The sequence below is a fragment of the Copidosoma floridanum genome, unplaced genomic scaffold, assembly GCF_036245765.1.
Source record: "Copidosoma floridanum isolate Cflo_tuat_1 unplaced genomic scaffold, Cflo_Japanese_pri ptg000019l, whole genome shotgun sequence".
NCBI classification, from domain to species: Eukaryota; Metazoa; Arthropoda; class Insecta; order Hymenoptera; family Encyrtidae; genus Copidosoma; species Copidosoma floridanum.
Window position 1 is genome coordinate 20,218,906 of NW_028321896.1, and position 16,649 is coordinate 20,235,554.

A 16,649-nucleotide genomic window follows, 5' to 3' on the forward strand; every position below is an offset into this window, starting at 1 on the left:
ATTTTATCAAATTGTGGCAGCAGTTTAAAAATGATGTTGGCGCTAAGTTGTGGGAAAATACTTTTATTTGACTTTACAAAAATATAACAAACATTCAGATACTCTCGACGTTAAATCAACTTTTTTACTTTTTTTTTTAAAGCTTCACAAAACTATGAAATTCTTGTCTCTTCGGCAAATAAATAAATAAATGTGCAGTTGAAGAAATTTTGCACATATAAATTTAATAAAGAAATTCCTTTTTCACCGTAGAATTGCTAATTTTCCAGTTGATCCAAGTCTATGTCTTCAAACGCTTCATCATCCATATCCAATAAATCTTTTAAATTCCCGTTGCTCAGATCAGCGTTTCCTGTAGGCTCAATGTTCGAGGAATTTGCCGATTGTTTGTTTGGCGATGTGAAGAAGTTGTCAATTTTCGGCTGATTCGATGTTACCGCTGGTTGGTTTTCCACACATGCCTTATCTAAATCTAAATTTTGATCCAATCCAAACTCACTAAGAATGTCAACTTTTCTTAGGATTGCTGGCCACAAATAGTCGTCAACTGTTTCTTTAGCCAGCAAATAACGAATCACGACGTTACTCGTTTGACCAATCCGATGGACACGATCTTCAGCTTGATTTAGAATCTGTGAGTAATGAATTGAGTTGGTAGTGAAAATCCAAGAAGAAATGATTCTAAGTACTTGATTTTTTCTCAACTTACACCTGGATTCCAGAATAATTCAGCAAAAATGACAATCTGTGCTGCCGTCATCGTTATTCCCGCATTGGCAGCAGTTATAGATAATACTGCGGCTAACGTTTTTTCACTTTTTTGAAACTGATCAACAAAGTATTTTCTCTGCTCAGGATTCGTTTTCCCATCTATTCTTATGTACCTGAACACAATAATTGTATTTAGATATTTAACACCAAGTAAATAAATACACTATCAACAAGTATAATAAACAATGAATAATTTTATACATGATTTTCTTTGTGGCCAATAAATTTGATATTGCATCCAACATATTTTGATGATGTGCAAAAACAAGGAATTTCTGTTGACTCTCAATTAAATCGGTAATATAGTTGCTAAAATTAATAAAATCATAATTTTATGCTATATTTTTATCCTACATTTAATGAACGTCGACGAAAAATGTATGTCAATTACCAAACTGCCTTTTCTTTGGCTTTACTTGATGCACTATAATATTGCAGAAGCGCACTGCGTTTTTTACTGTTATCCTTAGACTCTTCAAGCTTTTTTGATGCACTTTTCATTTCTTCTGTTGCAGCTTTGATTAATTGAGGGTCGAGAATAATTTTTTGCCTACATGAAAATAATGAATTGTTAGTTTCTCAAGCTTGTACTTACACATATAAATTATTCAACTTTCATACTTTATTTTGGACGGTAATTGTGTCATGACATCAGTTTTTAATCTTCTAATCAAACAACAGGCTTTTAATAGCATTTCTAACTCTTTTAAATTTGAGGAGCCACTAAAATCCCATCCAAATTTATTTTGTACTCCAGCGCAATATCGTATTCCATAGTCTTTATAACTGAAAAATTAATTTTCAATTGTGAATAATACACTAATTATACTTGAGTATTTGAAACTTGATACAAACCTCATAAATGATGGCATCACCATTTTTATTTGAGGATGCAACTCTATGGGTCGCGATAAAGCTGGGGTTCCGGTGAGTAAGATTACGCGTGGACAGTTTGCAACTAGCCTCTGGACAGCTTTGGTTCGTTGAGTTTTTCCACTCTTCAGGTAGTGCGACTCATCCTGCAAATCAATTTTCAACATGTAAAATTGAATTTTTTTAAATTACTGTTTATGTATTTACTCACACAAATCACGACACCAAACTTTTTGGCTGCGATTTCGTCTATTCTTTTTACTAAAAGATCATATGAAATTATCGTTACTTGGCTTCTTTCCATCAAATCTCTAGTATTAGTAATGTGTTGTATTGATTGCACAAGTACAGACGGTAGGCTCTCTATAATTGCTTCCGACCACTGATACCTGAAAATTAAGTTATTTTGTCGAATCTAACTTAAAAATTATTTGAAAATCAATGCTAAAAAATTCTTCACCTGACAGAAGATGGGGTGATGATTATCAGAGGCCAGTCTTTTTTAAAATAACAAGCAATTCCTAACGCTTGCCTTGTTTTACCAAGTCCCATATCATCTGCTATTAGACATTTTCCATCATTAAGTATTCCAAATCTAAATTTTGAAAATCACAGTGTTAGAATAAATACAAATACGTTATTCTCAAACATAAAAATATGTACATACTTAATTCCTTCTATTTGAAAAGGGTACAAAGAATCCATCAAGGCACTATCAATTTGCGAAAAATTGACATCTTTTTTTGGTTCCTTTTCTTGGGCTGATAATTTTTTGAAAGCCTAAAATATAATAAAATTAAATGTAGAATACATATCATGAACTGCTGAAAATTAATTTTTGAACTAGTTTCTTTATCTTACTTTAACTACAAAAATTGGAAAAGGCTTGAAAGTTACTTCTGCTTGTAAGGCACTAATTTTTTGTTGCAATGTTTCGTAGTCTTGAAAGTGGAAATTCCATGTCTTGGTCTGAGTATCTATGGTACAGTGATTTAACAATAATCAGTTAACATATGTTCTTATTTATTAAAAATGTTTAATGAAAAAAATACAAACCATAAAGTCGAGACGGAATAGTTTTAAGTAAATCAATCAACTTTTGATGATAACTTGAAGTCTCAACGGCAAATCGATTATTAGTAAGCATAACGCAAGTGGCTTCACACATGGGTTGCTGATTTCCATAAAAGTTATTAGGACGCTGCATAGGGGAGAATCTATTGGATACACCTTGCTGTTTGAACACTCGTTTGCTTTTATTTTGATAATTTCCATTTGTGAAATTTGGTTTTGAACTGTAATTTTCATTGTTATGGTAATACGACGACTGGTTTTGGTTAATAAAATTACTAATTGCAGGAGGTTTCGTCACATTTGGTGTTGAAACTGAACCACTTGAGGTAACTGTTTTTTGCTGCATTCGTTTGAGTGCCTCCAAACGTTTTCTCTCGATTTCTTCTTTGGAGTACATCTTGTTCACTTATTTTGGCTGTTAAACGAATAAGAAAAAAAATTAATACTATGCATTCTTGCAGAGATGTATTAAAAATAAATCAAGTACTATAAAGTTGAACCAACTCACCAATGATTTTAAGTGCTCATCCATGAAAAATATTGTAGGTCCTCTGCATAAGTAACTATTCGTCTCATAGTCGGCTAATGTTGCATTTTAGCATTTTCAAACAGTTTAGCACACAAAACAGGTACTTATATCCCGCACAACAAGGTAAGATTATAAAAACGAAATAAAACTAACTCACTATCACTTGTTCAAACTTGGAAATTTGGTACCTACATCTATAATTTCTTGTCAAGAACCTGTAAACTGGAAAAAATGTCATGCCCCGTTCTTGGATTTTTTCGAGGTTCAATGTAGGGTACACACTACCAACCCATTCGAAAACAAAAGCTACTACGACATGTAGATACACCGTTTACCGTAAACTAGGCAACTGGCAATGTCTTTGGAGAACTTGACCTGCTACCTGTTGTATTGTTTATGTTCAATTCATTGCTGAATTACTTACTTAATTCGAAGCTCGAAAGGGCAACTAAACAAAATCTGACGTAAAAATTATAAACGCAAGGATGCCAAGTCAAGGGTCAATGCCATACTGCTTATACATAGGACTTATAAGTATATATTCGAGCCTTTGCAAAAGTGCATCATTTTTTGAATGCAAGCATTTGCAATCTACTCATCTCTGCAAGCGCATGCACGCGGGATTCGATTTGTCAGCTGTTGGCACTATGGCATTGCATACATTACTACTGTAGTAAGTACTGCCCATTCGCCCATTGGTACGGAATATTGGCTCGAATAGAAACTCGACTTGAAGCCAATGAAATCCATTTGATAAATGCATGTATGATTGCATGATATTTGATTGGTAGATGAACTAATACTCTTCCCGTTGATTTGTACTGTACTATACTGTATCCATATGAACTATGAATTATCCATAAGTACTATTTTATCAATGTATTCATGTTAGCGGCCGCGCGATTTTGTAGTTGCTTAGAGTAAATTTTTCAATTAAATATTGTTATCAGGTTATCACAAAGTCTTAATGAGAAAAATATAACGCTTCTATTTATAAGTACGTATAAGCTAGCTGTTAGTTAGTAGGTACGAGTAAGTAGGGACGTGATCGTCGACTGTTAGTTGACTTGTGGGAAAAAAAGGATTGCCGGTCGATGTGTGCAATCTTCGAAAAAACGAGACCTCCAATTTCTTTTAATTTATAATTAAGTTTTTGACATTGTTTCAATGAGCGTGAAGTAATTTGTATCTTGTTAAGTGTTGATGCCCGAATTATTTTATCTTACATCAATATTAATTTTCACTGGAGGTTTTGAGTATCTTTTTTTTCAACTGGGGTGAACAGTTACTCTTAACCTCGCTAAACATGGCATCCAGTGCACCTCCAGCAACAGAATTCAAGTTGCCTTGTGAGTATAACAACATTTAGCTCTGCAGATACCTGTTTGCAAACCATTTTTATTTTACTAATACTCTTTGACAAAAGTACCTCCAAAGGAACAAATTAAAATGATATTTCCAGCTGATCATGAGTTTGTTGAACCTAAGAAAGCAGTCAAAAGTCCAAATGACATGGCAGCCTGGCACAAATCTGAAGCCTATTTTGTACGTCAATTTTTAGTTATAACATTTAACAACGAAAATTCTGTATTATTGTATTTTTTTTTCACCACTTTGTAGGAGTACTTTGGTTTTGTAATGGCCATTAATAATGCTGTCAAAGGAAAGGCCACCGATCCAAATTGTCCATGTTCAGAAACTGCAACAAAGATTGTTGATATGCTAGACATATTTGATAAGTGGATCGACGAGATTCCTCCTACAGAGCAACCACAACGATTTGGAAATAAATCATTTAGAGTGTGGCATGAAAGGTTACACAGTGTAAGTAACATAATACAATGTAAATATTTTTGTGAAAATTTTTTTCATTCAATTGTGATACATGAGAGTTTTTTTAGGCTGCAGCCGATGAACTAAAAAAAATATTACCCGAAAATCTGTACAAAGCTATACCAGAAATCGTTCATTATTTACTAGAAAGTTTTGGAAATGCAACACGTATAGATTACGGGACTGGACATGAAATGGCTTTTATTATGTTTTTATGCTGTATGTTTAAAATAAGTGCTCTTGAAATGAGCGATAAAACAGCCATAGGCACAAAAATATTCAGCAGGTATTTTGAAACTTGTGTCATTAAACCTTAAATTTACCTATTTATTGAGACACATAAAAAATCAACATACTTTTTTTTCTAATTTACTAAGATATCTCGAGGTTGTACGAAAGCTCCAGTTGACATATCGCATGGAACCTGCTGGCAGTCATGGCGTTTGGAGCTTAGATGATTATCAGTTTGTGCCATTCATATGGGGTAGTTCTCAGTTGTGTGGTAAATACACATTAATTTGTTTTATTTGCAAAAAGAAATTATGAACTGCAGTCACTGTTTACTATAACGAATTATAGGTCATCCACGTATTGAACCCGTACACTTTGTTGATCATGGGATAGTTGAAGCAAACAGTAAAAAGTATATGTTTCTTGGATGTATTGAATTTATTTCCAAGGTACCTGAAGTTCATATTTTAAGTCAAAGATTGTAGAATCAATCATAATTGATCATTGTTAATAGAGTATTGTTTCATCATGCAGGTAAAAACTGGCCCATTTGCAGAGCACTCTAATCAATTGTGGAATGTTAGTGCTGTAGCATCGTGGTCCAAAGTTAATAAGGGTTTAATCGAAATGTATAAAGCCGAGGTTAGTCCATCACTCTCAATTTTTTAATTATTTGATAAACATTTTTTTCCTGGTGTGATTAATTTCCTCCATTTGTTCATTATTTAGGTATTAGCCAAGTTTCCCGTGATACAACATGTTTTATTTGGGTCGTTGTTATCCATCAAGCAAGCCCCAGACAGCGTAACTTTCAAAGCACCCAGGGCACCAAGTACACTAGGTGAACCTCATTAGCAGACTTTGTTTTAACTTAAATTGTCTATTACGTAAGTTTCCTTTATTTTACAACTTGTATTTTATATTTATAATAAAGAAACAGTCAGTTCAACAAGTTATCGTGGATAAATAGTGTTATTCAAAACTAGTCCATTGTTTTGGGAAATGTATTTTTCCATTAAAGTTTATTTCTTAAACTAATTCAATTATCAGTAATGAATAATATATGGCTTATTACGTGTTGGTACTTTATTAACAGTGAGTAACTGATACTTGATAAAAATTTGAAGGTTTCTTTATTATCAACAGGTTGTCGTGTTCATATACATTGCACTTTGAAAAAGTTTACTATTTGTACCGTAAGATGGCCGAACACCACATAAAAAATACGCAATAGTTGTAAGCTTACTCGATATAATAATTTTGAGAAAATAATTTAATTACAAATCGGCCAAAAGTTGCCTCAGATTAAAATTCTGTATACTTATACGTACCCAAAAAATGTTAAACAGAAAAGGGGAAAAAAATGGTTAATATCGAAAGTCTGACAGAATTTGAGAAATAAGCGAGTTTACAGAGATCCTTGAAGATTCGCTAAGCTATTGACGACTTCTGTTTGCTATGAGCAAGAGGGGGGTTCAAAATAATCCAAAGTTGCGATGCGCAATAAAAACCTATGTAAATAATCAGCTATCAGATGGGAGAGGGGGGAGGGGTAGGGTTACTTTGCCACCGTTTGCCGTTTTAATCATTTTGAAAAATTGTACTTTGCTTTCATACGATTCAGAATCTGCGGTCCCTACCGGCGGGGGCTAGACGTGATTGCCCCGCGGCAACTGTCCTGGTGCGAACAGCGGTACTACGGTATAGGCGCCGAGGGCACCTGCTGAGCGGATTCTCCCGCCCGCACACCCTCCTCCGGTAAAGGTCTCGCACTCTCCTGCTCCACCTCGTCGATGGATTGGAGGGAGCTCGCTGTCGTCTTCCTCACGTATAGCTTCTACAGAATACGCGGACTCACAACCTGTAGTGATAATTTAGGAACAGGGACGAGGTTGACAATTAACAGTAGACTCGTATCTATATGTACATATATATATAAACTATTCCTTTATTGTGTACTTTCCAAGTCCTTGTTTAAACATCCTTTTAATTATATATACATATTCGAGCAGTCTGACTGTTGTTATGCTGGTGATTGATCCTCTAAAAATCCGAAAATCAATTGTTTTTTTTTTTAATGAAAAAGAAACACTTACGGTTTTTTGGAGCCAACGCTGACCATTCTGATACCGTTCGGCAGTGACCCTGTACCTCTTTGACGCACTTTTTGGGCAGCTAATAGATCTGCCCATCAACCGATGGATTTGATGATGTGAGCAGCTCACTGATTCGGCGGTCCCTCTCGCGAACGAATCGGCCCACGAGATACCGTTTGCCCTTGTACGGCTATTTTGTATTTTCATCATTATGACCATGATGATCTTCATCGTTGTCATCGTTGTCGGCGCCGCCGTAGACGGATCCCATGGAGCCTGATTTTGAGATTTTTCTCACGCATCTCTGAGCTGCTCGGCAAGCCCAACGATCTTCTTATCCCTCGGCCGTCTCCTTCTCCAAATCGGGAAGCGGGCCCTCTTGGTACTGCTCAAGCGCCACCTCCTCGTTGGACTTTTTTTGTTGGCAATTCTGCCGTTCGAAGAGGTCGGAGGACATGGACCTCCGACGTGCCCTTCCGGTTTTTCCCTCGATCGATGATGCAATAATCCACTCTGTCGGGGGCTCGCCCAAGTATATCGGGCCTTTGAACGGATCATTTGCCTAGGGATGTGGTCACCCGAGTCGTGGTCCGTTGAGGTTGGTGATGACTCGAAACCTTTCTCGTTACGGAGGCGACCCGATCGCCTGCTCCTGCCGCTCCTTTGTGCCTTGGACTATTGTTTCTCGTTTTGCGACCGTTACATGGTGACGAGAGTTTAGGTGGAATTATTCGAGACCGTTTTTTGGATCCCCAGTCGTCGACACGTGTCTCTTCGACATTTGCATAAAATTAGCGGCCGTACAATGCCAGCCTTGTCTAGCATCCTCATGACGTTGACGACCAAATCGCGTAATGATTTGGGTACCCCGGAAGTTGGAAAAAAAACAAAACAATTTTTCGGCCCCTGAGCGAATACTCGATCTTTAGACGTAAAGTTCGCTGGCGCTTTTTACAAGTCGCTTGTCACCCCAACAGCTTGCTCATAGTACATGTAAAAAAGAAGGTTGTCATGAAGCTTTGATTGTCTCATTCTCTAGTAAGAATTATTGTATAAATAGGACGCATTTCAACGAGTACGAGTTACATGTTCCAAGTTTCTCGGTATTTTTTTTTTTTTTTTTTTTTTTTCTAGTGGGCTCTACTAAACGAGTAGTGTATATATTTTTACTGGTTTTGTTTCACAAAGTGTAATATTACTTGAAATCAGCCAGCCTTTCATTGGAGGATAGTGATATTAGTATATATATTTATCCTAATAAGTGCGTCGAATCGTTTATTGTTGTGCCTTGAGTAAACGTTTTATTAATTTTTTTTTCTGACAGATATTTAGGTTTGAACTTTGTAAAAAAAAAATTGTTACACTTCTGAAAAAGTTCAACTCGCAGCGCTACCACTTTTTAAAAAGTTGGTACTCTGTAGCGTTGCGTTAATGTCTTGTAATATATGCATACCAACTTTATTGGTTGTACAAACAGTTGTTAACAAACGTATTTTATAATTATTTGTCAAGTGGCGATACTGCTCTGCGTAGAGCATCATATAAGTATAAATTTTATAAAAAAATCGACGAAACTCAATAAAAGTAACTGCTCATTTGGTAATTTTCTCAATTAATCTTTTCAATTAACGCCTTTGTGATTTTAAAAATAATAGTATCGAAAGATATTGAATTTGTTCGGCAAACTTCTTCGGCAGAACAAATAAGTACATAACGAGCAATGACTCTCTCGGCGCCTGATATCATCCACCTCTTAAAAACAACCTTGTAATGATGTCGAAACTGCTGATGTTGCTGTTACTGTTGCCGTTTGAAAATTTTCACCAACGATTAGCTGCTAATTGGTTGTGCTTGGAATTCGTACAGATGTTACTCACCGACGCGATTTTTGTTTTTCATCGATTTTGCCTAGTTTTCTTCCAGAAATTCACTATTAAAATAACTGTATACGTTTACAATTTTACTGAATCATCTTACATATAAGCATTGAAGGATAATCATTAAAATGTTGTTTGAGTTAAACTAAAAAAGGAATTGCCTTGTTTTTTTAAATTTCATGCTTCTCACAAGATCCAAAAAGGTAAAAATTATAAATTTTTCATTTACAAAGACAAGTAAAACACATTGTGAAAAGTGAGTTTTTCATCATCTTGAGGTATTGCAAAAATTGAACCATTGAACCATGTTGACAAAAAATTTCACAAGAAGCCTAAAAAATTGAAAAAAAAAGGTATAGTATCGTATAAAATTTGAGCCGAAAGATGCATACTATCTAAAATTATATTCGATGATTATAACCAAGTGGAAAAAAAAAAAAAAAAAAAAAAGTACTGCTAATCTATAGCCTCCGAAAATTCGGCACGGGTCGACGAGAAAACGTACAGATATCGGTCTCGCCATCAGGGCCAACACATGCAGATACGTATACATATATATATATATACGTATTCGGCGCCGTAAAAAGTTTGCGCGTTGAATTTATTAGTGGTTCTCTTCGCGTCCGCCGGGCCTTCCAGCAGTGGTCGGCCTCCCTCTCTCCTCTCGTACATTATACACATCCGCGTATACCTGTATGTATACATACTATCCCGCGCCGCCCGTTCAAGCACCGTCTCTCTCTCCTCTTCTCGGCGCAAGAAGCACGAGCCGTATACGACCACCCATCATCATGCACGTCGCGTATCGCATCCTCGCTCCCCCCCACCCCTTTTCGCTCGCTTAAGCACCGCTCGCGCGACTATACTCCCCGACTCCTATATATGTATACAGGGCGCTCGTCCCGATGCAAACGAAGCGTCCCGCTCTCGTTTCGTGCCGCCGCCGCTTCCGAGAGGGAATTAAGGAATCTGGTCTTCTCCTCGGGCCCTCCTCCCTCCGGGGCCGGTTCGGCTGGAAGCAAATAAGTCGAGAAAGAGCATCTGTGTGGTGCACGGATATATATATATGTATATGTATATGCAGGCGTTGCTGGCCGCGGAGCAAGAGAAAGAAGAGTTTGATTCTGCGAACGGGACCGGCCAACCTTTTTCCCGTGTACGGTCGGAGAGCTAAACTATATACATATACGCCCCCCCCCTCTGCTAATTGAGAGATACTCGTCCCTCCGTGAGTCCAATGTAATATATATATATGTACCTGTGCATCCACACGAGAATGCGACCAATGAAGGAATATTATGGGGGACTGTTCTCGAGCTCACGTGAGTGTGTGTATATATATATACGGGGAGACAGCAGCGGGGCACGCACGGAACATATTATCGGGCCGAAGATTATATCGATTTTTGCGTCCGTAGGGTATATAGGCTTGACTCCCCCGTTGGTGCCTATTTTAGAGAGGGAGGAAGAAACACTGGTGTGTGTGTGTGTGTGTGTATACATATATAAAGGGGGTTCGCACGCCCCCTCCGCGTCCTCGGTGTGTGTACGTATAGGTATAGAGACGGGCTCCCCCTATACTACCGCGTCAATCACTCGACTTGGCTCCTCTATCCGCCTCTCGTGGGGGGTGCGGCGTAGCGCGCTTTCGCACTAATTGATTCCCCGGACCTCCCCCCGCCGGCCTTCCTCTTTCCGTGTGCCTCCCCTGGTATGTATATGTATAGCCGGTCACGAGCTGCCCCATCAGACCGTCCCGCAGTCCGTGCGCCCGACGCTATTGTATATTATATATACGTGTCGAGTCCCTCGGAGCTATTTTCCTCCTTTCCGCCCGATGTATGCGGTGGACGCGTCTTTTTGACCCCGCGCTTATTTTCACCCGTCGGGAGATCGATCGATCCTGTATGCGCGACTGCGTGCCTTATTCATTTTTCGCCCATTACATATATATATATATATACCTGCTGTTCGTTAAGCGTGTATATACATATATAGATTCGTGCTCCCTGAGGTGATGGGTTTTCGGGTGCTCTGGTTACTTTGAGCGGATTTTTTTTTATAAAAGTGACGTGAGGTATGTATCCTCACCTGATATAATCACGACTGAGAAGGAGGAGAAAAAATAGAGAAAAGTATTTATAATGAGTTTACCAAGAACGAAAAAAAGACACACATAACAGCGCGTGCATGAAGAGGCCGATCCGGCGAATAACGATACAAAGGGGCAGGAGGGACCAATCAGATCGGGGCTAATTAATCGCCGAGACTTTAACCGATCGTATATCCCGTTTCTCTTTCTCCCCCGGCCGCCCAATTTTCCCCGCCTCGGCGGAGCTTTACGTTCCCTCTGCAATTAGTTGATTGAACGATAATTGACGCCCCACCCGGGAGATGCATCTATGTATACGTATCCTATATTGTACAGCGTGTACCTTATACTCAATGCTGCAGCTGATGTAAACTAAAAAAAAAAAAATTGCAAGTTCAAGTGTTGAGGTACATGTAATCTGTGGTGCAAATATAAGCAAGTGGTATACTCGAGAAAAGGTCCCGATTCCCGGTGTACTTATTAGAGGCAAAAATAAGTGCACACCCGTGATGGAGCGGCCAGGGGCCAACTGAACCCTCGTCGCAGTCGTGTGTATTATACACAACTTTTTCCAAGGGACAATGTAGCCAGGGGGGGGGGGTGGTATTTTTCCCCGTCAATAGAAAAATCCGGAGAGCGAGAAAAAAGCCGCAGCTTCGGCTGAAATCCAGTCGAGGGTGCGAATAGCCCCACGGGCCGGCCGTGGATGACTCGAGGGCGTGTAATATATATATATAGAGAGAGAAGGGCAGCTCAGCGGTATAATCCCGTTAGAGGTACGGAGCCATGCAAATAGGCATTGGCCGTATGCGGGGTATGCGCGTGTGTGTATAGCTGCCGGCCAAATATATGCGAGGCCAGTGTCCGCTCGGCTCGGCTTTAATCGCTCTAATTAATATAAGTCCGTGTGGTATCAGGGCAGCGCTGGCCAGACCCGCTAATATGCAGAGGGAGGCATACAAGCATATATATATATATTGCACCCCTGCCCGTGTGGAATTACGCACACACACAGGGAGCGAGTGGCGCATTATTTCGACGATGCGACGGGCAGATGCAGGTACCTATATAGGCCTCGTGCCGGTGCAGCTTCCCCTCGTTGTTTGCGAGTGTGCAGGGACGGGCGTTTCGACTCAACTAGCTGAGCAAATTTACAGAGCTCTTTGACAGCCTTGAATCGCTAAGTGCTTCTCGGGCTCCCTATATATACATGCGTGTGGGCCGAGAGAAGACGACCGGAGGGCTCGGGCGCGTGGGTTTGCCGTGTCTTTGTATACACCCGCTACTGTCTTTTGCAGTCGCGCGGAGACCGGGAGCGATATTTTTTTTTTTCGCTCTGCTGCTGTGCACTGGTTGACGATTACCGATCGCTGCACGGATGGGCGCTTGGCGTCCAACTTACCAAACCCATCCGTCCAAGTTTCTCGAAAAAAAACCTCCCACCCCCTCCCCCTGTAATTTTTTCAGGGGAAGGTATTGTCTTGTGTAATTTGACTAGTTTTCGGTTTATATTAATCAGATTTTTGGTTTTGCTACATGTATCAATATATACTGTTTTGCTTCCAATGATGAGCCAAACAATGTGGAAACATAATTTTGGTTTCTACTGTACACGTGCGACCTTTGGGACAGTTTTTCACATACAGTACAAAGTTAACGGGTCATCTAAAAATTCCCGAGCTCGTAACTTACAATTGATCCAAGACGCTGGTCGTCACATGGTTGTTGTTGGGGGGGGGGGGCGCCATTGTCTCGATCTGTCGTGACATCTTGATTAAAACTCCCCAAGACCTGTGCATGTGACACTCGCGCGATGAAACATCAGAAAAAAAAAAAAGAAAAAAAAAATCTCGAGCAATCAAAGTGGCGACGAAAAGCTGAAAATAGGCGGGGACAGAGCCCAAGCGGTGAGAAGAAGGCTGACGAATAAGGAGCAAGCGCGCGCAAGAGGGATCGATGCTCGGGTGCTGCCGTCGTCGCCACCGCGCCACTATATATATGCACGCTCGTGGGCCGCACACATATAATATATCATCCGTGCCACGTCTGCGTGGTGTAGGTGGTATATACCGCATTTTCGCTTCGGGCCGCGTTGGGCTCTGGTGCCGGTGTGTTTGTACACGGTGACCATGCACCTCCCCATCACCACGAAAGATTTACCATATTGTAAGAATTACAACCACACATATATCACGGGACGCAACATGTATAAATATAGGTAATATGATATATTTTATTTTTGCAAGAGAGAAATGCTATGTGCTTGTAATTTTTTTTATATCTCCGAGGTCACGACCACACGGAGCTCATCCGTCAGCCAAGTTTGGGCTGCGAGGAGTGTCAAGTGGCCCGGGTAGAAATAGATTCGAACGTTAATCCGCACCGACGACTTTGTCTTTGTAATATTCGTGACGAAGCGCAAAAAAAAAAAAAAAAACTATTGAAAATTTACTGTAAGCGTTGAGTAGGGGGTTTGTTTCACCCCACGAAAAAAATCAAAAAGGATTTGCGGCGACGATTCGAAAGTTACGAAAGCTCGTCAGCCCGCGCTGGTGCTCGTAACTTGTCGTGACATACATCGGGGGAAGGGGAGGGGGGGGGTCGAAGCTTACGACAGTTTTTACACTGTTTTTAATCTGCGATTCCGCACCGGAACGTATAGGTCTTTCGCCCTAGTTGCCAGGAAAGTACAAGATGACTACGATGTGTACACGTATGGGCCAGGCTCGGGCAGCTAAAACTCCAGCAAGCCGCTACTTTGTCGAAGCGTAATTGCTCGATTAGGTCGGGCACAGAGACGCGCGTTACAAGTTTACTGCCGATGATGTCTCCTCCATTAGCACCAATGTAGATATCGTTTCTTTTCACTATGATGATCGACGGTGTGAAAAATAAAAAAGGAGAAAAAAAAAAAAAAAAAAAAAAAAGTATCGTAAGCAGAGGAGGTCGATCGATCCGATCCAAGCCTACATTTGGCCAACGTGGGAGACCACACAATATATTGTAAAGGTACACGAGGAGATTTGCTAGTGGAAAGGGGCCCCATATTACTCTCTCCCCTCGGCCAACGATTCTTCCGTTCCGCAGCGCGCGCGCGCACATACACTCCAATGGTATATATCATGCACGTACAGGGGTGGGAGGGGGTCGAGCACCGGCTGTTGGCGCCCATCCAGCGGGAAACTCCGTCCCGCTCTTCTCGTATCTGCTCTTTCCTTCCGACACCCCCCCCCCCTCCGCCTATACCCTCCGTCGCCTTAACTACCCTCAGCTACCGCCTTTCTGCGGCGAGAGGAGCGCAAGTTGCCCACCGGGGAGATAACATCGGCCCGCAGTCACTCGTTACGGGCGGAAAGCTACACCTACTCGTTGCTGTATTTATATATATATATATACACCACCCCACTCGTCCTGCTCGCTCGCTTTGCCGGCACTTTGGTAAATTTCGCCGCGCATCACCCTATATGTGTATATACACGGGCATGTACCGTACAGGTATACATTATACCCGTGCACCACTGACGCTGTATATATATATTATATAAATGACGTAACTTATTAACGCTCCCCTGCAGCATACACTTGTTCAATTTACACTTTGTATACTTCAATTCCAATGCGGGCCTTATTTATGTCCTTTCTCCCGCGCGTTGTCTCTAGCTTCTCGTCCTCCCAATCGCCTGCAGCCGCAACAGATAGAAAGAAGAAGAAAAGAAAAAAAAAAAAGTCGAATATCGGACCAGAACATGCGAACCCATCGGAGGGGTGGGGGGTGGGGGTGAACGACGACAGAGTAACCTTTTTCCCAGCGGCAACTGGCGCGCTCGATTTTATAACCAGCGAATTAATTGTACTCCTCGTTAAAGCCAATCGGGCCGCACGAATAAACGCCCGAATTTGCATGCCGCGAATAACAATTTCCCGATCCCCCCCCAAGAGACGGGACGCGCTTTGGCGATCGATTCCCGTGCCTACGTGGTGAAAAATCGGCGCCCCCCCCTGCTCAACCCTTACTTCTTTTGTTTTGTTCGCCCTCTCTCCCCCGTGGTTTAATCGTTTCATCCCTGCGGCCGATAATTTTCGTCTCCCCCCCCCCCTCGTTTCCCGGATGTGTACCGACACACGCGCGCGCGCGCGTAAAAGTGTCCCCTCGGCTCGAAGAAGAAGAGCAAATGGGACGAGAGCCGCCTTGGGGAAGGGGAACAGCCAGACGGTTTCGCGCCCACAGCCGACCTCCCATCCTCGCCCCCCGTCTATAGCTGTGAAACTGCGTCGTTCCCGGCTCCCCCTATGTATATATGTACCCCTACACACGCGCACGCCCAAAGGGGGAAAGTTGGGCGCGCGTGTTTTCGGCCCCGTGGAAATCCCATTTACGCGGGGTGTTGTTATTAACTAGGAAGCCCGGTGGCATGCGCGTGATGGCTCGGGGACGAAGCCGATTCGCGTGTATATATATACGGAAGAAGTGGCGTAAGCCGACAGCGCCCTGAGGAATTAAATTATCGCTCTCGGCGGCCCGTCGGCCACAGTCCCGCTGTTACATGTTTCGAGGATCCATATATATGTATATGTATAATGGCCCACGGCGCGTGTATACTTATTGTACAAATGGCACAAGCCATATGCGTATATATATATATATACCTTCGTGACCCGCCGATAGGTATATACATGGATATACTTAGCGGCAAGTGATACGCCGGCCCGCAAAGAATAACGAGATCAAGTCCGCGCTAATTATATGTGTGCGAGAAGAAAAAAAAAAAGAAGGAGCACCTTATACATCATATCGACGAATAAAGGAGGGAAGGGAGTATATGCGCATACGTATGGATGGGTGCACGCGGGCGCATGCCTCATTAAAATCGGGCGATCAGCGATTTGGAATCTCGAGAGCGGGGGAGCAAGCGGCCCGTCCGCTTATACGCTATACACCGGCAGCCCGAGCTTTTTTTTTTTCCTCCCAGCTATATATGTACGTATCCTACAGACGCGAGGGGAAACTGCCGCCGCCACTGTCGGCTGGCTGGCTTGCCGCTTGAAAAGAGCGCAATTACACACAGCGGAGCGCTCGAGGGCCACCACCGCCGCGCACCGTATACCCATTACTGGCGTGTATACATATATCTACGTACATATATAGCCTTACGTATATATAGTGGTATTATGTATATGTATATAGCAAGTGGATCGATCGCCGGCTGAGCGCGATCGTTACGCGCCGCTGCTAAACTATAGCTGGGTATACGACTGATTGCGCGCAACCTGCA

The 16,649-nt window shown here is 41.5% G+C and overlaps 2 protein-coding genes across 4 annotated transcripts; one reads left to right on the top strand and one right to left on the bottom strand.

The window, feature by feature from the left end:
• Nucleotides 1–109: 109 nt before the first annotated feature.
• Marcal1 (SWI/SNF-related matrix-associated actin-dependent regulator of chromatin subfamily A-like protein 1) lies at nt 110–3,879 on the bottom strand. Its single transcript, XM_014355469.2, has 12 exons — nt 3,227–3,879; nt 2,701–3,133; nt 2,506–2,621; nt 2,312–2,424; nt 2,105–2,239; nt 1,856–2,033; nt 1,627–1,790; nt 1,393–1,557; nt 1,163–1,321; nt 973–1,080; nt 710–884; nt 110–632 (listed from the first exon to the last, which is right to left on the bottom strand). The coding sequence occupies exons 2-12, from the start codon at nt 3,113–3,115 to the stop codon at nt 258–260; spliced, it is 2,103 nt and encodes a 700-aa protein (XP_014210955.2). The 5' UTR covers nt 3,116–3,133; nt 3,227–3,879; the 3' UTR covers nt 110–257.
• Nucleotides 3,880–4,119: 240 nt separating this feature from the next.
• On the top strand, nt 4,120–7,198 carry LOC106641168 (serine/threonine-protein phosphatase 2A activator). 3 transcript variants are annotated; one of them, XM_089592515.1, is made up of 9 exons: nt 4,120–4,596; nt 4,674–4,792; nt 4,868–5,071; nt 5,149–5,366; nt 5,458–5,582; nt 5,660–5,760; nt 5,846–5,953; nt 6,041–6,198; nt 6,936–7,198. In XM_089592515.1, the coding sequence occupies exons 1-8, from the start codon at nt 4,554–4,556 to the stop codon at nt 6,164–6,166; spliced, it is 1,044 nt and encodes a 347-aa protein (XP_089448641.1). In that variant the 5' UTR covers nt 4,120–4,553; the 3' UTR covers nt 6,167–6,198; nt 6,936–7,198. The 3 variants fall into 3 exon arrangements, with proteins under 3 accessions (XP_089448641.1, XP_089448640.1, XP_089448642.1); XM_089592514.1 differs by lacking the exon at nt 6,936–7,198 and having other exon boundaries at nt 6,041–6,258; XM_089592516.1 differs by lacking the exon at nt 6,936–7,198 and having other exon boundaries at nt 4,710–4,792; nt 6,041–6,258.
• Nucleotides 7,199–16,649: the final 9,451 nt, after the last annotated feature.

Excerpts from the sequence above, each read along its gene's own strand:
- LOC106641168 (XM_089592515.1), top strand. The coding sequence starts at position 4,554 with ATGGCATCCAGTGCACCTCCAGCAACAGAATTCAAGTTGCCTT. Across the intron at positions 5,761-5,845 it reads GTATTGAATTTATTTCCAAG|GTAAAAACTGGCCCATTTGC; the intron begins GTACCTGAAGTT and ends TTCATCATGCAG. Across the intron at positions 5,954-6,040 it reads TCGAAATGTATAAAGCCGAG|GTATTAGCCAAGTTTCCCGT; the intron begins GTTAGTCCATCA and ends TTCATTATTTAG.
- Marcal1 (XM_014355469.2), bottom strand. The coding sequence starts at position 3,115 with ATGTACTCCAAAGAAGAAATCGAGAGAAAACGTTTGGAGGCACTCAAA. Across the intron at positions 885-972 it reads TTGGCCACAAAGAAAATCAT|GTACATAAGAATAGATGGGA; the intron begins GTATAAAATTAT and ends TATTGTGTTCAG. Across the intron at positions 633-709 it reads AATTATTCTGGAATCCAGGT|ATTCTAAATCAAGCTGAAGA; the intron begins GTAAGTTGAGAA and ends CATTACTCACAG.